General features: G+C 35.3%; 4 protein-coding genes across 8 annotated transcripts in view; 2 read left to right on the top strand and 2 right to left on the bottom strand.

Annotated features, from left to right (window-relative positions):
- The window catches only part of slc16a6a (solute carrier family 16 member 6a), a 7,765-nt gene extending 6,301 nt beyond the window's left edge, over positions 1 to 1,464 (bottom strand). Inside the window, exon 1 of the mRNA XM_081392469.1 lies at positions 1,370 to 1,464. The gene's annotated coding sequence lies outside the window, so the exon portion shown is untranslated. The remainder of the gene's footprint in view (positions 1 to 1,369) is intronic.
- Positions 710 to 21,530, top strand: part of arsg (arylsulfatase G) — a 21,966-nt gene continuing 1,145 nt past the window's right edge. Inside the window, exons 1-12 of one of the 3 annotated variants that reach the window (XM_081392467.1) lie at positions 710 to 814; positions 2,767 to 2,999; positions 3,083 to 3,270; positions 6,120 to 6,167; positions 8,270 to 8,381; positions 8,504 to 8,638; positions 9,810 to 10,006; positions 10,110 to 10,190; positions 10,433 to 10,541; positions 10,619 to 10,739; positions 10,851 to 10,941; positions 11,744 to 12,853. In XM_081392467.1, coding sequence (XP_081248593.1) covers positions 2,782 to 2,999; positions 3,083 to 3,270; positions 6,120 to 6,167; positions 8,270 to 8,381; positions 8,504 to 8,638; positions 9,810 to 10,006; positions 10,110 to 10,190; positions 10,433 to 10,541; positions 10,619 to 10,739; positions 10,851 to 10,941; positions 11,744 to 12,021 — 1,578 coding nt within the window. In that variant the 5' untranslated portion in view covers positions 710 to 814; positions 2,767 to 2,781 and the 3' untranslated portion in view covers positions 12,022 to 12,853. Of the gene's footprint in view, positions 815 to 2,766; positions 3,000 to 3,082; positions 3,271 to 6,119; positions 6,168 to 8,269; positions 8,382 to 8,503; positions 8,639 to 9,809; positions 10,007 to 10,109; positions 10,191 to 10,432; positions 10,542 to 10,618; positions 10,740 to 10,850; positions 10,942 to 11,743; positions 12,854 to 21,530 lie in introns of those variants that run through there. The other 2 variants (XM_081392466.1, XM_081392468.1) reach the window with 2 other exon arrangements.
- On the bottom strand, positions 13,356 to 20,707 carry snx11 (sorting nexin 11). 3 transcript variants are annotated; one of them, XM_081392463.1, is made up of 8 exons: positions 20,468 to 20,678; positions 19,993 to 20,095; positions 19,834 to 19,888; positions 19,521 to 19,607; positions 17,758 to 17,858; positions 16,578 to 16,673; positions 15,999 to 16,223; positions 13,356 to 15,915 (listed from the first exon to the last, which is right to left on the bottom strand). In XM_081392463.1, exons 3-8 carry the CDS (start codon positions 19,855 to 19,857, stop codon positions 14,838 to 14,840), a joined length of 1,611 nt encoding a protein of 536 aa, XP_081248589.1. In that variant the 5' UTR covers positions 19,858 to 19,888; positions 19,993 to 20,095; positions 20,468 to 20,678; the 3' UTR covers positions 13,356 to 14,837. The 3 variants fall into 3 exon arrangements, with proteins under 3 accessions (XP_081248589.1, XP_081248588.1, XP_081248587.1); XM_081392462.1 differs by lacking the exon at positions 19,993 to 20,095 and having other exon boundaries at positions 20,468 to 20,707; XM_081392461.1 differs by lacking the exon at positions 20,468 to 20,678 and having other exon boundaries at positions 19,993 to 20,177.
- Positions 20,170 to 21,530, top strand: part of LOC308706680 (uncharacterized protein) — a 14,192-nt gene continuing 12,831 nt past the window's right edge. The window contains exon 1 of the mRNA XM_081392465.1: positions 20,170 to 20,271. The gene's annotated coding sequence lies outside the window, so the exon portion shown is untranslated. The remainder of the gene's footprint in view (positions 20,272 to 21,530) is intronic.

Below are 21,530 nucleotides of genomic sequence, written 5' to 3'. Positions count from 1 at the left end.
TGAGTGGCACCAGTGTTGCCAGACTGGAAATATCCAAGTATCGTACATATCTCTAGGATGCTGCAGCCTTCTGTTTGAGTGGCAGTGGCACCAGTGTTGCCAGATTGGAAATATCCAAGTATCGTACCAGAAGCTCAAAATTATCGTACACGACTCAAACGTATAGAATGCAGCAATTTATAGACCAACAACTTTTTGACATGACCTGAAAATTACTTCATTATTTTTTACTTTTTTCTTCTTCTTGCAAAACATACAGAGATGACATAATGATATACAACATTGTATACAATATACAAAAAGAACATCAACTTGTACTCATGAGAGAGCATTCTCCATGATGATTGGCCGAGAAGACATGACGTGAGATGAGATGGAAGTAACACCACGTTCACGTTCTTTTTTTTTTTTTGTATTCTGTTGTTATCTGTTATTACTTGTTTATTGTTTTAAGCATTAAAAAAAAAAAAACACGTTCACGTTCTCCTCATTCCGGTAACGTTAGACGTAGAATCCACAGCTGAATACAACGACCATCATTTGAAATGTCACACAATTCTGAAATGATAGTTCATTATGGGATTTTTTTTCATTATTTATCGTACATCGTACAGAGGTCAAAATTATCGTAGCGTACATCTGGCAACACTGAGTGGCACCCAGTGGGAACGCTGGTAGGCTCGTAGCGTTTCCAGAGGGATGTTACCTCACGAGAGGGGCGGCGGGACTCGAGTGTCAACAAACTGATGCGCTTTAGGCAGCAGAACAACGTTTGAAAAACTTTCAATGAAGTCATCGCTCAGCATTAGGTAAGGTGAGCCTTAATGAGTCTCATATTATATTAAGTCATAATATAGCTTTCTATGCAGTTTAAAGCTTAAAGTTAAGTTTGTTGCATTTCTTAGTCTTTCTTTCCAATGTTGTTATAGCTAACTAACGTTAAGTTAATACTAGACCGCTAAACTTCCTCAACAACGTTACGTTACCGCTGTAACTCCTGTGTGGTATGATATTGTCCCAAATAAACATTTATTAAACATATATTAAGTGTAATTAATTTAAAATTTATTATTTCATGTTTGAGCACGTCTGTTTGTTTTTCCTAAATCACTTTGCACGTTATCAACAGTAAGGTGAGTTAGCATATCCCCCCCCCCCCCAACTTCTCTTAGATTCTCCTGCATGTTTTCTCTGCTCCTTGTCACGTGGTCGTTTCTATGATAAAGAACACATACGTGTGTCCTAGTGTCTTCCTGCGTATATTCCTGTGTGGGGCTCTTAACTGACCAATGTCAATAGGAGTTTAGTAGAAGAATTCATTCAACCATTGATATAACATTTAACCACCAAAACAAGAAAGAGTACTCACCTGTTTCTATGAGAGAGGGGAATGTTGCTGATCTTCTGCTGTGCTGTGGTGTGTCCACTGCCAAGAGTGAGTCCATGTGGTGCCCTCACTGTCTCAAACACTGAGTTCCTCTATGGTGGGAGGTTACAGCTGTTGAGTAAGTTGAGGATTGGTTTACAATCAATGTTGAATGAAACGCCACACCAGCAACCCCCCTTTCCCTTGAGCTGGAATGTCAAAGGAACATGCTGTGTGCCTCTGTCTCTTCTTCCCCACTATAGTGTAAAGTGGGAACTGCATGTGTAACTGTACTGAACGATTTAAAAGGACTTTTGCATTAGGTAAAGTTTGTTACATAAGCCAAAAAGATCTGCTCAAACCCGACCGTGAAAAGAGTGTCTCTCCTCAGAGACATCCAGAGGACTTTATGCTGTGAAAAAGTGGCAACCTCTAATTGCTACATTAAAGAGCTATTTCTGCCTAATTTACCCCTTAAAAACTAATTTTGTTGGTATAACTTTATTTAAGTTGATTCAGTGATGTTAAACAATATATAATATTTTTGACTTGAATAAAACTAGGTAATTTAGATGTTACTTTTTTATAGTGTACTGTTAGTTTGACTACTAGGCTATATCATTAATAAAATTTAATGGATGTACATTTATGTGATTCAAGGGTCTCTGCCAGTTAGAGAAACACTTAGGCTAATGCATGGAAAGATAGAGCATGGTACATTACACATTCTATCAGACACTTAAAATATCAATCATGTAGTACCTTATTAATGTATTTACATACATTTTTTTTACATGGCAAAGCCATTAAAATAACTATTAATGATCTATCATATATCTCTACATAACATATTAATAATAACTTTGATTGAAGGTAACATGCATATTTAAAAATTTTCACCATTTTTTATATTATTTTGAGATCAAATGGTACCCCTACTGACCATTGTTATTTTAGTATCATTGATACTTAAGTTTTAATTTTTATAATTTTAATTTTAATTTCTTTTTTTGTAATTTTTATTATAATTTTCTAAACTATATAGTTTTTATCATTTTTGTATTTCAGTTGTAGTTTTAGCTATTTTAGTACATCAGATTAAACTAAATGAAAATAAGAAATTGTGCTTTGGCAACAAGCTGAAATAAAATAATTTTTTTTTTTAAGTATTTTATTTCAGTTAATGTTTATTTTATTTCAACTAATGATATATATATATATATATAAATATATATATATGTAGTTCATTATATAGTATATATATATATATATTCATTAATCACATTGTGTTTTATACTACTTTTTTTTTATTAGAATTTGAAGTAGCAATCAGAGTATTAGTTTTCCTCTGCCAAATATATCATAATTGAAATGACTGTTAAATATTTTTTTTTTTTTAGATTTGGCATTTAAAAATGGCACAGTTTGGATTATGCGCACTGCTCCTGTTCTTTGGACTGGTTCATCATATCAAAAGCCATATTAGAAAGGAGGACAAAACTGGTGAGAAGGAACGACCCAATTTCATCATTATCTTAGCCGATGACATTGGGTGGGGGGACCTCTGGGTGAACAGGCCTGATAACTTCACACCAACACCCTGGCTGGACTCATTAATGCTGAAGGGCAAAAGGTAGTGTTGTTATTATGATTTGGCTATGCATGCCTCAGTTTTGTGCCTGATTATGTCTAATTATGGGTGCTTGTGATTTGCAGATTCACAGACTTCCACTCTCCTGCCTCCACATGCTCACCGTCACGCGCTGCCCTCTTGACCGGCAGACACGGGCTGCGCAATGGGGTCACTCATAATTTTGCAGTGCGGTCAGTCGCGGGACTGCCACTCAATGAGACAACATTTGCTCAGCTCCTGCATGAGGCAGGTTATTATACAGCAATGATCGGTAAGTACAGAAACTCTGAGAACATGCCGAGAATAACATTATTAACGCCCTGGGAGCAATGAACTCTACACTGTGCTGAGATTAGTTCCTGATTAACAAATTTGCATTGTAGCCATGGCAACTAATAAGCCTTCCGAGCTGAACTCATATGTTGTAATTTTTCTTTTCCATTTCTTTATAGTGCTTATATCAGGGCTCGAAATTAACTTTTTTATTTGGTAGCACTGGTGCTCCCAACTTCAAAAAGTTAGGAGCACCAGCAAAAATTAAGGACCCAGAGAGTATATTCAACTACACCCTATTGTTATTTCTGTGTTACAAATATTTTTATTATCACAGAAGGACTTGAATTGGAACCAGAATTAAAGATTATAGTTTGGATATAAACACTGACGTCTACACAAGCGATCAAAATAGAGAAAAGCACCTTTTTAAAGTAACATGGAGCTTCAAATAACAATTGTATCGATTACATTGTTACTCGTGCCGACAAGTGACTTAAAGGTGCTCTAAGCGATGTCACGCGTTTTTTAGGCCAAAACATTTTTTGTCACATCCAGCAAAACACAGAGCTGCCAACTCTCACGCATTCACCGTGAGACTCACGCAATTGACACTTTTCACACACTCTCACGCCACACATCCATTTTCTCACGCACAGAAAAATCGCGAAGCAAAGAGGACACGGAGACCGACAGACTAGACAGAGCAAGTTAGTTATGATAGAAAAAAATCCCAGATTCTGTCAATTTTATTACGAAATTCAAACAATAAATACCGTTTTGGCGCTTGTAAATGTGATGTGACAGATCTCTAGCGGCACGTGAACCGATCATCTACTAGCCCTAGTAAATAAACACGAATGAACAATGTTGAAAGAAACAGTACAACTTACCGAAATGTATATTCATCATATAATATCGATCAATCAGTGTTTTTCATCCGCGGAAAGGGTCAATAAAACAGCTGGAGAACAATTATGTCACATAACATTTACCTCAGGAAAGCCATTTAATGACCATAATATAGGCTATGGCACGTTAGTTGACTAGAAAAAAAGAGCTATAGAAAGTATTTTGCTAAATATGTGTACTATATTACAAATTTATTATATTTTTATTTATATCATTAAATAAAGTTGTTATTATAATAAAAAACGCATTATATTTAATTTGAGTCATTTTTAACCTTAAATACTAGGCTACTACCAGCTGATAGGACTCTCTATGTTTTACAGCATTAGGTGAGATTTTTTTTTTTGAGAAAAATTAACGCCTATCTTGTGTACCTAATATTTATCCAAATGAGTCAATATTAAATCAAATCACAAGAATTCAATTGAATTGAAATCGTGAAATTTGTTTCAAGCAATAATAAAAAAACATAGCTTACCAGAAATTGTACCATATAAACATTGTAACATGTCACTAAACCTAATAAAATTCAGTTTAGTTACTAAAATGTTTTGACAATCACAATACACTTATTGATGCAAGATTTTTTTTACATCCCCCCAACCCCCCCCCCCCCCAATCTCACTCCAAGCAAAATTCAAAAGTTGGCAGCTATGAAAACATCTCCTCACTATCCGCTAGCTGCCTGTCCCCTGAACACACTGTAAAAAATGTGGTCCTGTAGACAGCCCAGGCTCCACAAACGGCAAGAAAAACAAACTGGCCCAGCCTGGACCACGAAACATAACAAACAGTGTTCCAGCCAATAACCGACAAGAATTATTTGGGGTTGGGGGTTGGAGGGTTAGTGCGCGTGCACATGAAGGGGGGTGTGGGGAGTGGAGGAGAGAGAAGCTTGAAGAGGGAAGTTAGCTAGAGGAGAGATGTCCTAGACAACGACTAACATTAAAATTGTATATTCTTGAGAATTTTTACATGGCCGACACACGACCAAAGAGACGACGTTCCGATGAACAAATAACAAAGAATAGGGAAAGAAGGAACGCAAAGTCCCGAATTTACATCGGAAAAGCGTTCAAAAGGTGGCGAGAACTCCGCCGGCAGAAGGGCTTCCAATCTGACATTCAGGTGGCTCTGTTTTTGCTGGACAGGTGGGTAAATCCAGTTTGGTTTTTCTAAATGGTTCATGACTGTTTTAGGAAGCACGGAAGGGAGGGGGAGGGGACGGGATGAGGGAGGGTCGAGCTAGCCTCCGTTTTGTTTGACAATACTTCGAACGTCAACTAGAAGTGATGTCACCCAACATCGCTTAGAGCCCCTGTATTTGTTATTGAATCATTTATTCTAGAGATTCGTTCAAAAAAACGCTGATTCATCCATTAACGAAACAAGCAAAGTATTTATTATGATATTAATCATTTATTGCTATATAATACTAAATAAGCTATGTATTAATATTAATAAAAAAATAAAAAACATCCTCACCATCAGCATGTTCCACCTCTTTAGGTGACGGCTTACAAAAGAAAGCTGTCAGCGTTCGTTTCCTCTTCTCTCCTAGAGCCGTTCACACCAATCGCGTTTTTCAGGTTCGTGTCAGTCAAGTAAACGTCAAATCAGCCTTTTATTAACCAATCTAAAATCTGCTTTGAAGTTAAGAACGTAAGGATGAAGTTTGATTGGTTATGTAACATTGGATAGAACGATGTTCCAGCCACCACGTATCAGCACACATAAGGTACACACTGTGCAGTAGCCTAATTTGTGAACGTTTTCTAGAGAAATTAAAACAGGTTGCACCACAACCATTATTTGCACTCGCACAAATGCTCCCAAATATATTTTTAGGTTGCACAGATTAAATTTCAGGAGCATATGCGACCAAAATGGTCACAATTTCGAGCCTTATAATATAATTTATTTATTTTAAAACAGGAAAATGGCACCTTGGACACAATGGTTCCTACAATCCTGTTCATAGAGGTACAATTTTGTTACTTTTTCATTCCATTTTAATCTGTTTTAATTATGCATGATATTTTTAAAGATGAATTGCTGTTAAATAAAAATGTATTAATAAACAATAAAAAAATATATATATATACACATACATACATTTGAATATATATATGTACATTCATACAGTGCCTTGTGAAAGTATTCGTAGCCCTTAATTTTTTCACATTTTGTTATGTTGCTGCCTTATGTTAAACTACTTTAAATTACTTTTTGTTTACATCAATCTACACTCCATACACCATTATGACAAAGCAAAAAACTGATTTGTGACAACTTTGCAAATTTATTAAAAATAAAAAACTGAAATTATTACATTGCATTGTATTCATACCCTTTTCTGGGCCCAGTGTTGGGTGTAATACGTTACTAAGTAATTAATTACTGTAATTTAATTACTTTTCCCTTGAAAAAGTAAAGTAAGGGATTACTCTTAATTTTTCCCTAATTTAATTACAGTTACTCATACTTATAGTAAATACTGTATAGACAATAGAACAATTCTATATAAAACATTAGTAGATTTAACATCAAAATTTTACATCTAATGTTAAAATGTATGTTTATAATGTAACCTCCCTTTAAATACTTTCGTCAGTTCAATAATAATTTATGCAATTTTATATTATTTATTTGAAAAAATTAAAAGAGCAGTTTCATGTGTATCCTTGTGTTGTTCAACTGGTCGAGGTTGATATGGAATTTAGAAAGTAATTAGAGAGGGTAATTAGTATAGTAATCTAGTTACACTCTTGAAGATTTAATTAGTAGCAAGTAATTTATTACTTCTTTTGGGTAACTTACCCAACACTGTCTGCGACACTTGAAATTTCGCTTGTAGATGTTACTTCACTTCGAGTGGAGTTACAGTAACCTGTGGCAAATTCAAGTGAATGGGTTTGATTTGGAAAGGCAAACTCCAATAAACACCTTTCTCAATAAAAGGTCTAACAGCTGAAAATGCATATTAGAGCAAAAACCAATCCACGAGGTCAAAGGAACTGCCGATAGAGCTCAGAGACAGGATTGTGTCGATACACAGATCTGGGGAAGACTACAAAAAAATTCAGCTGTATTGAAGGTTCACAGAAGCATGTAGCCTTCATAATCCTTAATGGAAGTAGTTTGGAACAAAGACACATGAAAACACACTTGGAATTTGCAGAAAAGCACTTAAAGGACTCTTTTAGACTGTGAGAAACAACATTCTCTGGTCTGATGAATCTCTGTTCCAAGCATCATGTATGGAGGGAACCACTGCTCATCTCCTGCACGATCAGGACAGACAGGACAGAAGTTCACTTCTCTGAAGAAGACGCATGAGCGTCGAAACGTTAGTCGCTATTTATTAATAAATTATTAAAAACGTTGTGTGCTCCGGTTCTGTTTCCGTGGTCCTAGCTAGACCTGGGAGTTCCTCTCTTGAACATTGTGTCCTGTTCCATGAGCACCAACCAGGCTGAAGCGCAAGTGACTCCCTTTTATTCACCTTATAACAGGACAATGACCCTACGCACACAGCTAAGACAATGCAAGAGAGGCTTATGGACAACTCGGTGAAGGTGCTTGAACCCAATCGCACATCTCTGGAGAAACCCGGTGGTCCCTGTCCAAGCTCTGTCTTGAGAGAATCTGAGGAGAAGAATAGCAGAAAATCACCAAATGCAGATGTGCAAAGCATGTCGCATCATACCCAAAAAGACTTTAAAGGCTTAAAAGTTGTAAAGGTGCTTCAACTAAGCACTGAGTTAAGGATACAAATACTTATGCAATGTATTTATTTATGTTTTTCCTTTTTAATGAATTTACAAAATTGTCACAAATCAGTTTTTTTGCTTTGTTATAATGGTGTATGGAGTGTAGATTGATGTGAAAAAAAGGTTATTTAAAGTAGTTTAACATAAGGCAGCAACATAACAAAATGTGAAAAAAAAATGTAAAGGCAATGTATACATGTACTGTATGTGTGTGTGTGCATGTGTATATATATATATTTATATCATATTTCTTGACATGGAATTTGAGTTAATTCATGAGGATATGCTTACTTTTGTGTGTTCACACTACAGGTTTTGACTATTACTTCGGTATTCCTTATAGTAATGACATGGGCTGCACTGATGAACCAGGCCTCGACCTTCCCAGCTGCCCTCCCTGCGTCCTTAATCAGTATACTACTGGGTGTGTGTTATTTTCCAGGACATCATGAAGTCAAAACACACATCAGACGCCATATAGCCTGAGGTTTTGTATAGGCCTATGTCTCATGCTTTACTGAAATATGTCAAATGTTCACTCGTCAGGAAGCATGAAGGATGCTACACTCAAGTGGCACTACCTCTGTTTGAAAATGAGACAATAATTGAACAACCTTTGGATACATGGAGCCTTAAAGACAGATATGCCAGAGTGGCAGTCAAGCAGATATTTACAGCCAGGTATGTTCACTGCTTCTGACTGATTCTATACAGAAAGTCATATATTTCTGATTTGGATACCAACCTGAGCTCATTTCCACAGTGGTTTGACTTGCGCTTTTTATAATGAGTTTTACTTTCTATTCTGTACTATTAATATTATTATTGTTATTAAAGGTTATTAAACCTCTTGAACTTCTTGGTAAAACATATGTTAATTAAAAAGGTCTTGTACAGGTTTTAGGCTCAGCACTTATGGTGAAACAAATTCTTGATTAAAAACGGATTATAAAAACTGTTTTGCTACTCACAGGGGCAACTGTTTCTGGACTTTGATAAGTCAATATAAGGTCTGGTCTGTAAACAAGTTTGCTAGGCAGGGGAAGTTGCATTTTTGACCTTTGACACAGTCCAAGGATAGATTATCATCTGTTGGGGTGCGCGCAGCCAAGTCTCATTTATTTATCATTTCAGCTGTGCACTTGAACAGAGAATCAAGACCTGTAACTGTTTTAAAGTCAGTATCACTTAGCTTAGTTCATCACTTAAATATGTTTGAATCAATAAATTATATTGACAATTTAACAGTGGTATTAAATTATTAATGTTTTTAAATACATGTAAGTGAGCAATGGATGATGAGAGACTGTAAAAAATAAATTAGCATGCACAAATAAATATACAGTAGAAACTGATACAATAAACTACAGTTCACATGTTTGGGGTCAGTAAGATTTTTTTTAAAAAGGAATTAATCATTTTATTCAACAAGGATGCATGCAATTGATAAAAAGTGAGAGTAAAGTAATTTATAATATTACAAAATTGTGAGCTTTCTATTTATCAAAGAATTCTGAAAAAAACACATTACAATTTTCACAAAAATACTATAATGATTTTAAAGGATTATGTAATGTGACAGGCTGGTGTAATTTTGCTAAATATTCAGCTTTGCCATCTTAGGATAAATTACATTTTAGAATATATTAATAAATAGAAAACATCTATTTTAAACTGTAATATTATTTCACAATATTATTATTTTTACTGTATTTCTGATCAAATAAATGCAACTCTAATATCAGCTGATAAGCATAAGGGTATCACTAAATTGTGCCTCTGTAACAAAATGTGTCTTCTGTTACTGTACAATTTGGATAATATTATTTGTTTTGTGTTAATGTGTCTGTAGCATTTCGAAGCAGCAGCCATTCCTGCTGTATGTGGCTCTTGCTCACATGCATGTGCCACTGTTCCATAACACCTTCCTAAACGTTACGACGCAAGATCCTTACACAGCCAGCCTCAGTGACATGGACTCATTGGTGGGGACAATCATGCAGGCGGTCAGCACTGAGCAGCTGGAAAACACATTGATATGGTTCACTGGTGAGTTATTTTGCACATATTTCACTCAATGTGTTCAGTGGGATTAGTCGCTTTCCTAAAGGCTCTGTTTGCAGATTTATGAAATGCATCCATTTCTAATAAGGTGACAATGGCCCGTGGGAGCAGAAATGCCAGTTTGCTGGGCATGTTGGGCCTTTTGTTGGAAAATGGGAGACGAGCAGAGGTAATGCAGAAGCTGCCATATATAAAAAAGTATCTCTCGATTTATTTATTAGAAACAAATGGCTTTTTTTGGTTTTGTAAGGTGTCATACCTTTAACCTATCATAAATAGCAGATATTCAGATGAACGAACGTACAAGAGTTTTCTGTGAGTGCAGAATTCATACTTGTCTTCAGTTGTTTTAGATAACAAACACACTAATTGAATTATCATGTTATAGTCTGTTTTCCTTCTTTTGAGCAGGTGGTGGCTCAGCCAAGACAACCGCATGGGAAGGAGGTCATAGAGTTCCCACAGTGGTCACATGGCCTAAAAAGATCAAACCCAACAGCACCAGCAGTGCCCTGCTGAGGTACTGGAAGATTATGAACGTTGTGTAATATGATTGTGTTTGTTTTCACCATATGATGATTAGCTTTTAATCCTTAGTGGTCTGGATATCTTCCCAACCATCCTCTCCCTGGCTGGTGTGAAACCACCTTCGGATCGACGCTATGACGGCATTGATATAACATACATTCTGCTCAACGACTCTGACGAAGGGCATAGGGTACAGGCAGTTTGGATGACACACTACTTACTTTACAGACCAAAACTAAAAAAACTTGTGAAATTTGCTCTCTCTGGCTTTTTTTTAATAAACTCTTGTTCCCATTATCAGAGTCTCATGCATCCAAACAGCGGCGCTGCAGGACAGTTCGGGGACCTTCAAACCGTCAGGCTGAAACATCACAAGGCTTTTTACATCACAGGTCTCTATTGAGAAAAAAAAAAGAAAGAATCAATTTATTAATTCACGAATTTTCTTTTTTTTATGTTTTGACATTCTTATTTTAACGAATTAATTTATTCTTAAAAATGTAGTTAAATATGAAGTATTTCTCAATCTTATTATCTCAATCTCAAGTAAAATAAACTAATACATTTTAAATTGATAAATAGACGTTTAAAGTATTTCATTTGTATAAAAATGCTGTTTTGTGATTTATTAATTTATTGCTGTTACATTTTTACATTGATAGATATTATAAACTTTTTATTTAATGTTTAAAAATAACAAATTATTTTTTTAAATTGATAAGTAGATAGTTTCAAACTAAATCATTTGATAAATATAAACAGACATATTTTAAACTATTTCATTCATGTTTAAAGATGTAGTTAAATGTAACAGTGAAAAAATAAATCACATTTTTTAAATTGATAAGACATTTTGAACAGTTTAATTTATATATTTAATATGTAGTTAAATGTAACAGTAAAATAATAAATTAGCAAATATAATTTCCTTAAAATAACAATTTAAATGATTTCATGTTTAAAATTTTAGTTAAAAGTAAACAATAAATAACAGTTAAATGGTAAATCATTTTTTAAATTGATAAACAAGTAAGCAATTAAAACAATGTATAAAACATTATTTAAATGTAACAAAAAGTCATATATTAATAACTTATTTTGGCTGCTCCCATGTATAAACTGTGGCATTTTTTTTCTTTGTTCCGTTAATATACTGGTATTGGTTGATATAGTGGTTCTAATGTTCTCCCTCAGGTGGATCAGTGGCGTGTGGTGGAGGGAGTGGACAACAGCAGTATCACGACCCCCCTCTGATATTTGACCTCTCTCAGGACGAGGCAGAAGAGACCCCTCTGAACCCCGAGAGTGAAGAGTACAGATCTGTCCTGAAGGAAGTGGAGAGAGAGAGGGAGGCTCTGCTATGGGACATCGCCACAGACAGGGTATCTTCGGCTGACTACACCATGATTCCCTCTGCAGCCCCCTGCTGTCAGCCAAACCACCCTGCCTGCCGATGTCACGGTCTCAAATGAGGTCAGTTGACTCAGCCTTGAACTCAGCACTGTTTGTCAGTGTGTTAGTTCCTATCAACATATTGAAAGCACTGTCATTTTATACACTGAGAAGAGCATAGTTCAAATATTGAGTGCAATTTCCCAGAAATCCACACTACTTTACTAAGAATATGTTGATGTGTAAAGTTAAGTCTGCTGAACAGGAAACTATAGATGTGCAAGATGTTTTAATACTTTTGTATCCTGCTGTTTCATGATGAGCTAGACCAGGGATTTTCAAATCAGGGTCTGGGGTCCCCCGGGGGTCTGTAAGGGGGCACTTGGGGGTCCTTTTTAACACAGAGACTGATTTTGAGTACTGTTTGATTGTGCTTTCTAAAAACTGGTCAGAAATCAAGCTCTATTTTTTAGCAGTAAGAAATTATCTTTTATACATTTATTTTATTTATGCATCTTACATTCATTAATTTGTTTAATTTGATCATATGATTTCTATATAAATGACTTTAAAAATATATAACATAGCAACATTTACAGTAAGTGTCATAAATTGCGTAACAGCTGGCTTTCCCTTTCCCTAGTTTGATATCATGTCTCCATCTTGTGGTAATACTGTTGCCATAACTGTGACCGCATAACTTAAATTAATATTTAAGAAAGTAATATGGTATTGTTTTGTTGATTACTTTGAACATATATTAACTCCGTCACTTGATTGATAGCACCACCACAAACAAATCCATTAATCATATTCCCAGGATTACTTACAAAAAAAAACAAAAAATGTATTTGAAATAAAACATTGACCCACTGTATCCAATTCATGCTTTCACATAAAAGTACTAATTTTGTATTTTGTAAGGCATCTTTTAAGGCTGGAATACACTACATGACTTTTAAAACACTAGTCATCATTCATTTGGCACCTGTGTAAATAGTTAGAGGAAAAACTAAACGAGTGAGGATCTCACACTACCTGACTTTCAAGTCATTACAAACAGAACAAACTAACGGAGAAACGTGCCTTGTTGCTATATGAGACGCGTGACAAATGAAAACAATGTGTTCTAAAATCAGCTCGAAAGGTCTAACATGTTTGATATCCTCCAAATGGATGGAATCAAACTTTGAAGTTTTGAAAACTTTGAACTCATACATTACACAATTTTTCTATGAAATCGGTCAAATCAAATCTGCGACTGGCTCTGACTTTCAGAAACTAGCCTCAGTTTGTCCAGACTGAAAATCTGGGCAAAAGTCATGTAGTGTATTCCAGGCTTTAGTCGAAAATGCTTTGGCTGCTTCCATGCGTGTCTGTCCATGCATACTTGGTCAGTAAATTTCATTTCATTTCATTTTAGCCACTTTGTCTTTATTGGTTTGCTGTTAGTAAACACATAGGTGAATCTAAACGTACATTGAGTGATGTGAATGTAGTCCAGCCTGACAGGAGTGGTGGCTCTTCAAATGAATGTAAAACCACATTCTGTTTGGCATGAAGCCAAGAATGTTCTTACACTCTTCACAACTAATAATAAAATGCAAAACTTCAAACTGTTAAAAACTGTAACTTAAAAATCCTTTAAAAACATAAAAATTATAATTTAGCTTTAATTTTTTGTAATAATTTTATTGTGCAGTCCTAATCGTCTACTGTGCTGATCTGCAAAACAAGTAACACCTGTGTGTGATAAGAGATTACCTTTTTTTAAGGAAATAAAGAAGTTCTCTTTCCTGTTAATCAACAATAAGTCCCTTTTGAGTTTCTGTTCACTGTAACATCACAGCAGAATATAGACAAACAGTCAACGAGCAGCGTACTTACAACCTTGTGCAACATTAAGTTAGGAAGAGGAAAATAAAGTACATTACCATTGCAAACAATGTGCACTGTAAAGTTTCTGTATGGAAATTAGTGTTCTGACCATAAATTAAGCCACTAGGAAATTAAATACCAAAGACGACACACTCTCAACAACCACACTAATTCTGAACAGATAGTAGTAAATTCTGTCATCATTTACTCACCCTGATGGGAGTTCCAAACCTGTATGACTTTCTATTCAAAACAAACACAAAAGATGATATTTTGAAGGTTTTTGTCTATACAATAAATGACAACATTGGACAGAAAAACAGACATTTTTCCAAATATCTTCTTGTGTTTCACACAAGAACATCCTTTAGGTTTGGAATAACACAAGGGTGAGAAAATGATGACCGAATTTAAATTTTTGGGTTAACTTTCCCTTAAATTACCCCAAAGTTCCACCAGAGCAAACATGCAACATGGTTTTTACCGTTGGGAAAAAAAGGGAAGTGCTTTAGAAAGTGACAAGTCAGTCAAAATTGGGTTTTGAAAATGCTAAAATAGATCAGCGTGTCATGTGGTAATTCTCGTTTGACGGTTGTTACAATCATACAAACACAAAACTATTTTGATTTAGAATGGAGAAAATTAGAATCAAGGTGCATTGTGATTTATATGCTTCTCTGTGTACAGTTCCCTTTCTCGCTCGCTACCATGGATTCATAATTATTCGTGGCAAGTGCAATTTGAACCCCAGTTTGCAGTTTGTTCACATTGTTTGTTGGGAAAAACACAGCCTGTCTAATCATTCAGTGTATCTTCTGTAAACAGTCTGTAACTAAAAACAAAAACAGTGGACCAATGCAAAAAAACGTGATGTGTTCCTCCCTTTACAGCTACATTCACTCACTCACTATGAGATCACAGTAGAAGAATGTCTTGGATGTTGACTGAGAAAGAGCTGGTGGGAGGACTCTTTGAACACAATGGGTCCAGTCTATGACTGAACCAATTCCCATGGGAATTAGTTAGTATCTGGTTGGTGGGTAGTGCTTATTATATGACTGTCCGTCTCCTGACATTGCATTGAATCAATCTCTATGGCTTGTAAAACAAGCTTGTTGACATCAGCAGTATTTGCACCAAGGTTGCTGACAGTCTCTGTCACGGTCTCTGTCACGGGGGCGGTTTGTGTGCTCACTGCTTCCTCAATTCCCCCAAGTATCAAAATTCCACTGCCGGGCTGATGACATTTTGCATTGAGCTTGTTCACCTCACCTATATGCTCCACATTCGCATTCATGGCCTCTTCCTGGACCGCAGCAACTTCGCTGTAGTCTTCATCACTGACTCCATTCTCTTGGACCGTATGGTCCTCTGTTAATTCTGCTTTATCATGATCTTTAGTATCTGGCATATTCTCCTCACAAGCATCATGGTGTGCAATATCTACAGTTGTAGCTGCGCTTTCAAGTACCTTCTCTCTGGGATGCTCAGGATTGTCTTCCTTAACAGGACTGAGATCCAGAGTTACTTCGTTATTATGGATCCTTACTCTTGGATCTTCTTCATAAAGGTCCTCTTTAGGGGTTTGTCTCACAGTGCTGTCCTGTTCAAGTCCAGCGTCTTGACCTCCCTTCTTCGATTCCTTATTATCATTAAGAATCCTTTCCTCAATGACTCCATCTACTGAGGTAATGTCAACAACATCTTCGCCAACAGACGTTTCTTGATCAAGATCTTCTTCATTGCTTGTATCTCCATGCAAAGGCTCGTCTTCAAGGTTTCCGTCTGTCTGTGGGGCAGGATATTCACAATCATACCTTTGTAGATCTTTGGTGACCTTATCTGATCCAATGTTTCCACCCTCTTCCTCAGTCTCTACAGAACCAACAAGATTCGGGTGGATTTCAACTACTAATTTAATGCAATTCTCTCCCTCTTGAGGCAGCTGTTCATGGTCAATAACCTGCTTCAGGTCATGTGCAGTCTGATCTGCGTCACTCAGTCTCGACTCGGAGTCTGAAACGTCTATAAGTTCATTTGGAGGTCCACTGAATGTGGCTCCTGGACTTTGTAATGAAGGGAGGTGAGGAGCAGGACTGCGAAGAGAAGTATATCATTAGGAGATAAGTGGTCTTAATGTTACAACATCATGTGTTTTGTCATTGCGACCAGTTTTTACCTCTCTACCGATTCGTATGGAACAGGGGTGGGCCATAATTCTTGGGCCCCGGCCCCTTCCTCCTGGACCCAGCCGAGGTTGGAGGAAGCATAATTCAGAATGGCTTCTGTCACAGTGTAAGGGGTGTGACCCTGCACACAGTCCTCAATGTGCTTGACAGGAAGCTGAGTCTGCAGGAAAAGATGGAGTTGGCTATCTGACAGGCATACTGTCATGTGCAGCACCCTGTAGATGAAGACGAAATGCCAGGAATTTAATGTTTAACATTAAAATTATATTTCTGTAATGATATTTTTATCTTTATCTTTATCATACAAATCCGCCATGGCGCGAGGGCAACTAGCTTTTAAAGGGAATGGGAGATGAGACTCTGGTTTATTGCACGTAAAGCCCAAAACACACCCATTACTCATTAAGAGATAGAGACAACCCTTTTAGACCATGCGCCGGACGCACCGACCATTTTTCCCATCATTAAACTAGCAAAAGTGGATTCGGACATGCCCTAAGTGCGCTTGCGCCGTGCGCTTAGATCGTTAAAACAGGGCCCTAGAAGCCTGACAAAGGAGTTAAACTGACCTATCCAAGAAGCTCTGAAGACCCTTTCTCCTCCTTTCAATGAAGTCATCGGTAATAAACGAGAAGAAAGATTTTTTGGGCAGATCAGGAACAGGCCTGTGGAAAATAAAGCAACGCATTATGGGTAACTGGACAAATGTAAAAAATTAAAAGGCACCGCCTGATTTTTTTTGTTTTATTCAATTTTTTGATGGAATTAAAGTCCCTAATACATGGCAGTATAACAGTGCTTACACAGCACATTTAAAGTAAATTATAAAAAAATTTAATTGGCATATCTAAACAAATGATTTCCTATAAGTATATATTTAAAACATTTTTTAATGAAGCACTTTGGCTGAGACGTACAGTCAAATGTTTGGAAACATTACTAATATTAATGTTTTTGAAAGAAGTCTCTTATGCTCATTAAGCCTGCATTTATTTATTCAATAATACAGAAAAAACAGTAATATTGTGAAATATTATTACAATTTAAAAGATAATTTATATATGTGATGAAAAGCTGAATTTTCAGCATCATTACTCCAGTCTTCAGTGTCACACAGTCCTGATTTATTATCAATGTTGCTGCTTAATTTTTTTATATAACCTGTGATCATTTTTTATTTGATGAATAAAAGTAAAAAAATAACAGCATTTATTTAAAATAGAAAACTTTTTCTTTTACAATATACACTACCATTCCAAATTTTGGGGTCAATCTTTTTTGTTGTTGAAATTAATACTTTTATTCATCAAGGATGTGTTAAATTGATAAAAAGTGATAGTAAATATTTATATTGTTAGAAAAGAATTGTATTTATGAATAAATGCTGTTCTATTTAACTTTTTATTATCAATGAATTCTGAAAAAAGTATCATAGGTTCCAAAAAACATTGAGTATCAAATCAGCATATTATAATGATTTCTAAAGGATCATGTGACACTGAAAACACGGGTAATGGCTGATGAAAATTCAGCTTTGCATCACAGAAATAAATTATATTTTAAAGTATATTCAAATAGAAATATGTAATACTTCACAATATTACTGTTTTTTTCTGTATTTTCGATCAAATAAATGCAGGCTTGATGAGCACAAGTCTTTAAAAAAAATTAAAATAGTAATGTTTCCAAACCTTTGACCAGTACTGTATGTCTCTTGCCACTTGGAAGTGTTTGTGCAAAGGAACTTACACCAGACCAGCGTTCTTTTGCAGCTTTCTCTTCAACCACACAAACTCGCTGTATCGCCGCCTCACACAGGATGTTTTGGCAGTGAATGCTTTACTGTTTGTCTGGTAAATGAAACCAAGTAACCAAATTCAGATCACTGATACAGTTAACATGAGGCATGACAAAAACAAGAATAAGAACATGTATATTAGTGATTATTATTTTTATTAATCTTATAATTAACAGAAGTGTTGCACATCTTCAAAACTTTTTGTACAGAATTTTAGCCATAGCCCACCTTGCACTCTACATACTGATATAGACATATGTCATTAAAAAGATAAAGATAAAAATCAATAGAGGCATGGAAACTCCTATCAACTCCACAGACAAGACAGAAATAATAAAATGAGGACACTGCTATGATTCAATCAACACCACTACTGTAAACGATACAGGACTACCAATAACAATGTCATCTTGACATCTAAATCTGGGGCCATTTGCATAAACTTGAGTCTTAAGAACTAGTTTGACCAACTAGCAGTTAACCAAGGGAAATTCAAATTAGACTGACTGATCTACCTATATGTAAAGACTTTAAAAATTTCAGAAGAAAAAAAAATAGATGACTTACTTTTAACACTAGTCTAAGCAGTTTATGCAACTGGCCCTGATTTCAAGTAGAACTGATCAATGAAGTACTTTGTAACTTGGAAAGAGTCACATTATTATATTGTAATCTTGTAATATCCTCCTGAGATCCAGAATTATTTTTTTTTTTTTATTATTTATTTTTCTCTTCATGTCATCACATTGAAGAGCATAAGAAACAAATGGTTAAAAAAAAAAAAAAAAAAAAAAAAAAACTTTTTTGGAAAATGATATTTTATTCATATGTTATGTCCTCTGTAGTGAACACCAGGACAGTTGTTTAAAAAAAAAAGACATGAAATTATATGTATAGGCAAAAACAATGGGATTTATTTTTCAATCACCAATAAATGTTGGGGTTTCAGGATTTATTTTAACTAAAATTTGTATAAAGATGATTCTCAACTATGTTATAAAAGATATAACGGAATGAATTGATGCACCATTTTACTTTATGCAATATGTGGGTAAAATGGCATAAATTAATATTCCCATTTAATGCAATGTATCTATACACACTGTATCTAATTTGCACATTAATGTGTTTTTGGAGCAACATTTAATGAAAAAAGAAGTGTAATAATTGGAGTAATAATTAGAAACATTTTAATAATAATATCTAATATTTCATAGGAATATTGATGTATAACTTATTTCCATATTCACTTGTTGTGTCTCCCAAAATGCCTGATAAACATGATTTAAGTCCTGGTGTCCTGTACAGTGGACATGTATGAAATCAATGTCCTGTAACAGAAAGTCATTTTTTGATTTGAAACCCCATAAAATGTTTTCCTGAGATGTTGGTTTATGAAATACAATTTGAAAAATAGTCCGATTTAAATTATAAGTACAATATATTATCATATTTCCATAAGAGTGCTACATTTAATCACTAAATTAATGTCAGACATTTTTAAAGACCAAGGATAAGTTGTTTTCATGGTAAAACCTCAAAACATTTGGTATCTTTGAAAAGTCCTGAATGTGCTCTTTACAAGACACCCAGGTTGTGAAATGTATGGTGTCAGAGAAATTCACTAAAATATAATGTCCACTACAGTGGACAAAAGTCTATTCCTGGGTCCCAGGAGGATATTATCAGAAATCCTTGAAGCAGAAATACTCACATGAAGGAAAATTTTGAAGTCCACAAATGAGTTCCACGACCCTTCATTCTGAACACGAGGATCCTGAACTCTCACTGCAATGAATTCCTAAAAAAAAAAAAAGAAAATAATTTTTTTTTTAAAGATCAAGATGTACAATTATCAAACATGTATGGCATTTTATACCTTTAAAAAAAGAATCCTGCAGCCCATCTTCTAAGCCTCAATATCTTAGACCCATAAGATCTTATTGCTTAGGGGTTTTGGTACAATATTCAGATCTGTCATTGCACATAAAACAGCCAAACTGGAAAGAATAAGAAAGAGATCTTACATCTTGCTCTTGACTTTTGATCATCCTACCAGCGGTAACATGGCACCATTGACATCTGTGGAAAAACAGTTGAGTCATCGTCAACAACAACAACAACAACAACAACAACAGCAAACAACATCCCTTATCATGAACGTTTTACAAAGTCTATGAACTCACATTATTTTGTCTTTGGTTTTCCATAATTTGAGGAGAGCAAATATCTTCACAAATCCATAAAGGGAGAAATCAACAGATTCCTCAGACCTGGTAACGTCACTGTCTACTCTCCAAAACATCACAAATTGTTGTTTTTGAGTCTAGGGGACAAACATCTCCTGACTCGCTCTTTTAACCACTGCGATGAATCATCTGCCCCTCCTCTTCCTCTAAAAACCCATTAATCATGACTATTCGTCAGCTTTGTGGTCAATAATGTGATTTACCCGTGATTAAAGGGTAAGTTAAGTTAAATGCGTTGAAACTGAACATATTAATGTTAGCAGTCCTGTTAAGAGGAATACTTTGTATTGGATTTTAACTCGATAACTTTTTGTCTGTTAACTTAAGTTACCTGTCACAACACTTCTTACTCTGGAGAATAGTTAGAAAAGACGTTTTAGCTTTATATTTATATGTTAAGTGTGATACTTACTGCAGTATGGTCGATTTCCAGGTTGTAATACAGCTAGCGCAAGTTAACTAACGTTAGCTAAGATACGAACGTCAACAAATAAACTAAAATCACTACCTTCATCCCACCCGATCGAAAAATGTTTATGGTATTTCACTTAGATTGCATACACAGATAAAACAGATACGAGATATTAAAAACACGTCCAAAACATTCAGCGAGTAACGTGATCATCAGCTTCCTTTTTCTTCAGCTTTGAATGAAATAAACAAGCTGAGGTGAGATACTGCCATCTTGTGTTCGGGTGGTTAGTCTGCTTATGGATTATTAGTCTGTTTATGATTTTAAAAAATAAATATATAGTAGGCTCACTAAGTTTGAGACACAGACAGACACTATATACTGCTTATCTTTTTCCTTTAAAGAAAATGTATTCGTTAGCGGCCTCGTAGAGGATAAAGCGGTTTGGAGAATGGATGGATGAACGGAATGTAGGCTATTTTTACTATTATTTTGCATACATTTTCTGACATCTGAACATAAAGCGAGGTTCAAAATACACGTTTCGTTTTGTTAACATATTAGAATGCCATGTATTTTAGACTTTTTTTATCACTAAGTTAAATAAATCGGAAAAAAGGCTATTGTCAACAGATATATAAAAAATACATTTTCACTATGTTTTTGGGAATAAAATGTTATAGGGAATAAAATTATATATAAATCAGGCTAATGATATTGTAACAGAGTAAAACCATTCAGAATAAGATAAAAAAAAAAACTTAAACGTGTAGGCCTACATGCTACTGAAGTGGAGATTTGTGTCAATGTCATTTCGATATAGGGGAGACTGGGGATGGAAGTAACACTTTTTGTTTGAGCATCAGTAAACTTAGTGGTTGTTTGTGCTATAGATCTCTCAGACATTGATACAATGTCAACATTTGTCTACTACAACAAAAATGGTAAATGGACTGCATTTATATAGCGCTTTCACAGACCTATGGCCACCAAAGCGCTTTACATATAGCCTCACATTCACCCATTCACTCACTCATTCATACACAGACGGCGTTGTTTCAAA

The sequence above is a fragment of the Scardinius erythrophthalmus genome, assembly GCF_964197995.2.
Source record: "Scardinius erythrophthalmus genome assembly, chromosome: 18".
In the NCBI taxonomy this organism is placed as follows: domain Eukaryota; kingdom Metazoa; phylum Chordata; class Actinopteri; order Cypriniformes; family Leuciscidae; genus Scardinius; species Scardinius erythrophthalmus.
This window is presented reverse-complemented; position numbering and strand designations above follow the sequence as displayed.

Coding starts and splice junctions, on each gene's coding strand:
- snx11 (XM_081392461.1), bottom strand. CDS start 20,111: ATGTTTTGGAGAGTAGACAGTGACGTTACCAGGTCTGAGGAATCTGTT. Junction 19,889..19,992: donor AAAACCAAAGACAAAATAAT/GTGAGTTCATAG, acceptor GTTTTTCCACAG/ATGTCAATGGTGCCATGTTA. Junction 16,674..17,757: donor CAAAAGAACGCTGGTCTGGT/GTAAGTTCCTTT, acceptor TATTTTCCACAG/GCCTGTTCCTGATCTGCCCA.